This window comes from Asparagus officinalis, chromosome 10 (assembly GCF_001876935.1).
Source record: "Asparagus officinalis chromosome 10, Aspof.V1, whole genome shotgun sequence".
NCBI classification, from domain to species: Eukaryota; Viridiplantae; Streptophyta; class Magnoliopsida; order Asparagales; family Asparagaceae; genus Asparagus; species Asparagus officinalis.
Genome location: NC_033803.1, coordinates 44720354 through 44727936, shown reverse-complemented (window position 1 = coordinate 44727936; position 7583 = coordinate 44720354). Strand labels below are relative to the sequence as shown.

At 38.8% G+C, this 7583-nt stretch overlaps 1 protein-coding gene across 1 annotated transcript; it reads right to left on the bottom strand.

Moving 5' to 3' along the window:
• Positions 649-4599, bottom strand: LOC109826063 (putative pentatricopeptide repeat-containing protein At5g08310, mitochondrial). The gene is made up of 2 exons (XM_020393013.1): positions 1907-4599; positions 649-883 (listed from the first exon to the last, which is right to left on the bottom strand). Exons 1-2 carry the CDS (start codon positions 4331-4333, stop codon positions 848-850), a joined length of 2463 nt encoding a protein of 820 aa, XP_020248602.1. The 5' UTR covers positions 4334-4599; the 3' UTR covers positions 649-847.

Genomic DNA, 7583 nt, shown 5'->3' with positions numbered 1-7583 from the left:
GTCAACTACAAACGGGGCGACGTGGGACTGCCTCTATCATAATCAACGAATCCTCAGCTGAAGAACGACCAAATTTTAGGAACCAATAGCATCACTCGGGTTGTACTCCTAGTTGAAGCCAAAGAAGGCAAGAGCAAATGAGCAGTTGTCTTTCAAAGAGGACCAACATGAGGTCGACTTACCCCATTGTGGAGCATGATTCCACTCAAGCTGGCAGAATGACACTATCCGTAACCCTCTTAACTCATCCCCAGTGCAGAAAGGAGACGGTGAATTTTTCGTCATAGAGTATGCATGTAATGGCATATAATCGGGAGACTCTCCTTGAACAAGCGGTGGTGTCACCTCTGCACCAAATGGTCAAGATCTCCCCCAGAAGATCTTGATGTAGGGAGATTTTCAGTGTCCCAGAATCTTTCTATAAAGAAGAGACTGGAACTGTTGCTGGAGGTTTCTTCCTGTTGCAGTAGTTGCTGTTGTTATGGGAATTAAAGATCACAATGACTGGTTGTTAAAGGATTTAAGAAAGGAAAGAAGACTGAAGCTGTGGTCAGCAATATCCGTTAGCTCATAAACTGTATGATTAGTTTATATACTATTATGACACATAAGAGTCTGTATTATATTAAAAGACAGGTACAATGTGAGAATCTAATACAAGTGAAACTCAAGTAATCTAACAAGTGAAGGGAAATATCAAAGTGAAATACCTGCTCTCACTGGATAATATGTTACAAGAGATTCCATATATCACCACACCCAAATTGTGAAGTTTGAATACCAAATACAAACCATCCCAAACTGCTGAATCATGGAGCTAAAGAAGACTTAGAAGAGTAGCTTTCTGTCAGTTCAAATGCTTGTTTCTTCCTTCATCAAAAAACTGCGCAAAAGTTCAGGTTGGAGAAGACAACATATCAAAAGACTTCCCTGAAACACAATCACATTATGGACGCAAAGAAAGAGAATATACTATTATACCACATGATCACCTGATAATGAGTAAACTATAAATAGGATAAAACAAATGATTTTACCAAATCATATGCTTCTACCTTAACAGTATTCTTCTCATGCGGTCATATTGCAATAAATTATGCCCAAAAGAGATTAACTATAAATAAGAAGTAAGGTATCAAATTTTATATGGAAAAACTAAAATAAGAAGTAAGGTATCAAATTCAAGAATGAATGCTTACATATGCTTCCATATTAAGCGCTCTAGTAACTAGCCTTATTCAGTGTTTTAATAATAAAAATTATGGTCAGAAGAGCTTATCTCAATGCAAAACTTTTAAAAAAATTGCAAGGTATAAAATTCAAGAATGAAAATTAAATCAAAATTAACATGATTACAATTGCTAGAAAGCATGATAACTTCCACACAAACTAATGAGTGTTTAAGAAGCTATTTATCGTTGTGTCTCAGTCATCTAAGATGACAGTCATACCCAAACTAAAGGGAACTTTGTTTGCATGACTAGCGAGCTTTCTGTCATCTTTAAAACAAAAATATGAAGATATCACTAAAAAACTCAGCATGTTGTAGCCGGGAAAAAAGGAGGAATTTAAACAATTGTAGAATTCAGAGTTCATCTTATCCTAAAAAGCTTATAAATCCACCTAAAATGAATCCATATTTAGATCTTCAAATGACCACACGAAGTTCAATAACTGAAGATATCTTCGTATGAGCAACACCAAGAAGCTGTTGGTATTATACAACTGATTCTGGACTGAATATTGTATACATGACCTAGACTCAGTGAAAGAACTAGCAATAAACATTATATGAACAAAAGTTTTGCTACAAATTATGTTCTAGTAGCAGAGGTTAATTATTTTAATCTTCCATGATATCATCAACACTTCGTATCATAGGAAGGCAACCCCTCTCAATAAGTACCTTCACATCCAAAGAAGTACTAGCATTTCCATACAGCCTAAGCGCAATTTTTCTCATTAGCCTCAAGCTCTTCGGACCATTATTAAGAAGGCCACCATTCTTAATAACCTCTTTCAAAAGCTCAAGAGCTTTGACTGCATTCCCTTTCAAAGCTAAAGAATCAATTAGCAATAAATAGATGAAAGTATCAGGTTCATGTCCACAATTCTTCATCTGCTGTAAATAGAATGTGGCAGAATCTACTTTGCCACACTTACACAATCCATGGATAAGACAAGTATAGGAAATCCTGTTTGGAGCACATCCTTTCTCCCTCATTTGATTCCAAATATCAATGGCATCTTCAGCTCTTCCAGCATTAAAGAAACCATCTATTAAACTCGTATAGGAGACGATCGAAGGTTGCTTTTGATCACCAACCATTGTACTAAAGCAAGTGACTGCTTCATCGATCATGCCATTTTTGCACCATCCATCTATCATCAAGTTATAAGTGACAACAGAAGGAACAAGTCCCTTCTCTAGCATTTCTTTCAAAATCCCCTGTGCTTCTTGTAATCTTCCAACCTTACAAAATCCATTTATTAGAATGTTATGTGCCACCACATCTAAAACATAATAATTTGAAGAAATTCGACGAAAGAGTTCCAATGCTTCATCCACATCTCCTGTCTTGCACATTCCATCAATAACCACAGAATATGGAATCATATCTGGAAGAAAACCCACTTGAATCATGTCATCAAGGAAACAAGAGGCTTCTTTTATTTTCCCATTTTTGCAGAGTCCTTGTGCCATTATAGTGCAATATTTGATCCATGGCACATGACCCTGGGATCTCACCTCCTTGAGCAATTCAATGGCAGCAGTCAAATCCCCTCTTTTGCAGAGGCAATAGAATATCGAATTGTATGTGAACTCAGTAGGAACAAACCCAAATTCCTTCATTGTTTTCAGTAACTCATAGCTTTCAATCAACCTGTCCATGTTGCTGAGTGCATTAATCAGGTCATTATACATTAACAATTTCCCTTTACAACCCATTTTAATCATATCGTTCAGAAGAACTAAAGCCTTATCCAACTTTTCAGTCTTGCACAAGCCACAGATTACAGTACTGAATGAATCATCATTTGGCTTAACAGCTCTCTTGATTCTAACCAAATTATCTTCGTCGCCCTCATACACTCTCTCTTGCGAGGAATCCATCATTGCCCTTAGCAGACAAAGGGCTCTTTCAACGTCACCATGCTTTACAACTCCATTGAGCATTGCATTATAAAGCAAAACCAAAGAGCCCAAATCCAACTTCTCCCCTTCTTCCTCAAGAAACCAATTTGCAGTGGTCAAGTCTCCTTCACTACAAAATGCTGAGATCAAATTCTTGATCACCCGAACATCCGGAGATATATCATCCTTTTTCATTTCCAAGTACAAATCCATCGCTGTTCGAAGCTCCTTCTCTTCACACAATCCCTCAATCAGGACACTGAAGAGTGACAAAGTCCCACGAAAACCATAAATTTTCATTTTACCGAACATTACTAATGATTTGTCCACTCTCCTATGTCTAATAAACCCAGGAATCAACACAGAGAATGTCTTCTCGCTTATCTTCATCCCCATTTTCTCCATCCTCTCAACCAACTCGCAAGCTCGATCAATCTTCCCCCACTTACAAAACGAGACAATGAGAATCGTGAAAACATGCTCATCAGCCCACCCTCTATCACTGATCCTATTGAAAACATCCAACACTTTGTCCAATTTCTCTGAATTACAATAACATTGCAACATTGAGGTTAGAGTATACTTATCGGGCTCTCTTCTTGAATCTCCTACCATCTCCCTAAACCTTGATTCCATCAGTTCAACTTTGCCATCTTTAGCAAACGCCTCAAGCAAACAATTATATGTATAAGAATTGGGCACACAGTTCAAATCACCAGCATGCTCAAACACAAAATTCGCCTCATCAGTCAGTCTCTGATTGCCAAGGCACCGAATTAAGAACCCCAATGCTCCCGGGCTGACTGGGCATCGTTGGGCCACCAGTTCCTTCACAAGGGGTCGAAGACGAGACCTCTGTTGGGCCCAAGAGAGGATCGAGGCCATGGCATTGTAAGTATAGCAATTGTGACGAAATCCATCTTGCCATGAGGCCCATCGAAAGAAATCATGGGCCGCTTTCCACTCCTTGAGGTCTTTAAGGACGGCCTCAACGGTCTCAGGGCGGAGGCTACGGCCAAGGTTTTGGAGCTCATCAGGGTTGCGGAGAGAAGCTGGTTGAGAGAATAGATCGAACAGTTTGTGGGCAAGTCGGTCGCCGGTGACGGAAGAAGCTATTGAGGATGAGATTGAGAGGGTGTTGAGAGAAAAGGGTTTGAGAGGAGAATGAGGTGGTTTGACTGCTGCTCGCAGGGCCATTAGAGGGGATTAAGAATGAGGAGAAAAGATTGGATGTCTTTGTGTAGAGAGATGATGGGAGTAGTAATGGAGTTTGGGAGAGGAGAGTGGAGGGGAGCAGGAATTGGGTAGAAAACTGCTGTCTCATTGGAATTGTAATTGCAGTTGCATATGAGCGGGCGGTGCAGAGCCATGGAATGGTTTCCTCGGCATATAGCCGTTGATGTTTTGCGGCACTACTCCTCAGGGTTTAGGATTCATGTTAGAAACAGGGTACGGAAAATAATTAAGTGTTTGGCAACCGTGGTATTTTCGCCGTTTCTGTTTTTTTAACAAAAACAAAAAAACTTGTTTGGCAACAGGGTGTTTTTTTTAACTTGTCCCTTTATAAAATCTAAAAATTAAACACTTTTCTCAAAACATCAAAAATGTGTTTTAATATTCCGTATTATCATATAAGCCGCCCAGCCCGCTCGCCCGCTTACTGCGGTCCACCGCACCACGCGTCGCTGCCGACCACCGCCGCGCCCGCCGCCCCTTGGACCCGCCGCCACCCCTGCCACCGCCCGCCTGTCGTCGGTCGCGGGTTGCCGGCCGCCTGTCAGTCGGCCGCCAGGGCCACCTCACCCCACCGCTACCACCATCACCGTCTCTGCCGCCGTCGGTCGGCAACGCCGGCCACCGCCACCGTCTCCTCGCGCTCGGTGGGCCGTCGGCGGCGCCCCCCTCCGATCCCGCAGGCGTGCATCCCGGCAACGTACCAACCACCTTCGTCTCCCACCGCCGGCCGTCTGTTCCGCTCGGCCATCGGCCAGCCGGTCCGGGGCTCCACTCCCGTGCTAGCCCGCCGGTCGCCGGACAGTCGTTGTTCAACCCCTCCGCCCCTGTCGCAGCGCGCTACCATCCCTCCAGTCGTACCGCTCACCGGCCCTGCCCGCCCCACGCTGGCCGCAATATATATGGCAAAACTAGTTTGCACAAAATGTGTTCGTTAAAACACATTTGAAAAAAAATATACACATGGCATGTGTTTTTTACAGAAAATCACAACATAAAAAACACTTTGATTACCAAATTCATATAAAGTTATTGTTAATGTTACTCTCAAATTGCACGCAAGAAAAGACGCTGCTTCATCCGTCCAACCGAACTGGCATCCCAGCGCCATTTTAGGGTGAAGCTATAGTGCTGCGCCAGATTTGGCGCAGCACTGTAGCTTTGGTGCAGTGACTTTTTTTTTAATTTTTAACCTTTTTTTAGGCATAGAGTTTATTATTTTGTTGGTTTTTAATGTTTCTCTTTTTATTCATGATCAAAATATTTCATTGAAGTTATGAAAGTAATATTTTAATTTGATTTAGCATTTAATTTTTATATTTTTATTTTATTCATAAAATATATTATTATAATTAATTATATGTATTATATAATTAAATAATTATATAATTTGTTAAATATTTTAACTTTCAAAAAATGTTAAAAGATAAGAATAATAAAAGGAATATTCTTTTTGGTGTAACATTTGGTGTAATGGGTTGGAGATAGAATAATAATTTGGTGTAAAAACTACACCAACTTGGTGTAAAAACTACACCATTTTGAGTTTTATGGTTGGAGATGCTCTAAGCGAAAAACTATCTTACGCTATGTAGGGTATTTCATAAAAATATCATGCAATGTCATTAAATTTTTATTGGTGCAAAATATCGTTATATATCTGATTTATTGATAGGGTTATTTGCATATGTACCATTTACATCATGGGTATTTGCAAAGCTACCCCTCAAAGAATGGACTTTGTGAAAAATACCCCTAAAATCAAAAAATAATCAACTTGGTGCTAAAAATTTGACCATTTGGTTGATAACTTTTAAGCTGTGATTATAAGTTAGCTTATTAATGTTGATGATTAGTTACTCTGAGGATATTTTTTTTCAAAATCGATGATTTGATGGGTAGTTTTGTAAATACTGAGATTTAAAAGGTATATTTGCAAATACTCATAATTTAAGGAGTATATATATGCAAATATGATAATAACTTGTAAGGTCAATGCAGTTAGTTGACAATGACGTAAATTTCATGACAGTTAAGTCACTTCACCCCAATTTGTATTTTGTGACGCAAATAGAATTCATGGTATCGTGCACACTTAGGGCATGTTTGTTCGCACGGAAATAATTATGAAGTAGCTGAAGTAAAAGAAGTAGAGACTATTTCTACTACTTCCAAACAAAAAAATGTGTTTGGTTTTCTGAAAAACTTACTTTCAATACTTCCATAAACGCTTATGTGACGCCTACGTATCATCCTTACTTCCAAAATATTTTTCCAATCCTCAACACTCAGAAGTAGCTCGGAAGTAGTTGAAATGCATATTAATTAGGAAATAATAATTTTTTATTAATATTTTCTTTATTGGTTACTTCTAACAACTTTTCATTGATAAAATTACTTTCTAGAAATATTTCCAAATGTTATCCAAACAAAAAAAAAGTAAATGAAGAGGAAGAAATTCTACTTCTATTACTTCTAAAAATATATGAAACAAACAAAAAAGATGATATTTCAACTACTTCCTACTTTATAGTTTTGAAAGTTACTTCTATAAACTACTTCTTACTTCCAATACTTCCATTATCCAAACGGACCCTTAGGTTTTTTTCCCAGAAAATTTGTCGTATTTTTAGTAAATTCAATGGAAAAATTATGTCAATGCCCTAAATTTCAAAACTCAATGTGCCACAGCCCCTCATATGTTTTTACAATATGTTGCAGCCCCCAAAATTTGAAAAAAATTATGGGCCGATCCCTCCAGCTCATGATTAGCCCATATTTAACCTAAAAACCCAATTTTACCCCTCTTCCTCTTCTCATTCTCCTTCTCCTTCCTCATCCTCCTTCCTCCTTCCTTCCCGTCAATCCTTTAATCCGTCGCCGACTCTACATGGGCTCCACCGACGATCCTCTTCCTCTTGTCTCGTTCTCCTTTCTGTTGGATTTAAATCTAATTAAATCTAATTGTGGGCACATATGATTAATCAATGTGTATTGCTATCTTTAAGGATAACCCACTTAAAGTAATCAATCAATTTGGGTTAATGTGTATTTAAATAAATCATGGGGTTATATGTACAGATACCAGGTTGTAATTATAATTTGATGAGGGGCCAAATTACAAATGTACAACACCTATATATATGGGGTTATGGTGCCTAATCTAGGGTTAGCCACTCTCATTCTCTTATCCCCATCTAAAGAGATCCATAAG

What these genes read in the sequence shown, in the direction of transcription:
- LOC109826063 (XM_020393013.1), bottom strand. Translation starts at nt 4,333, where the DNA reads ATGGCCCTGCGAGCAGCAGTCAAACCACCTCATTCTCCTCTCAAACCC. An exon ending in GTACTTCTTTGGATGTGAAG is followed by an intron (nt 884 to 1,906) that starts GTACTTATTGAG and finishes ACTTTTGCGCAG; the next exon opens with TTTTTTGATGAAGGAAGAAA.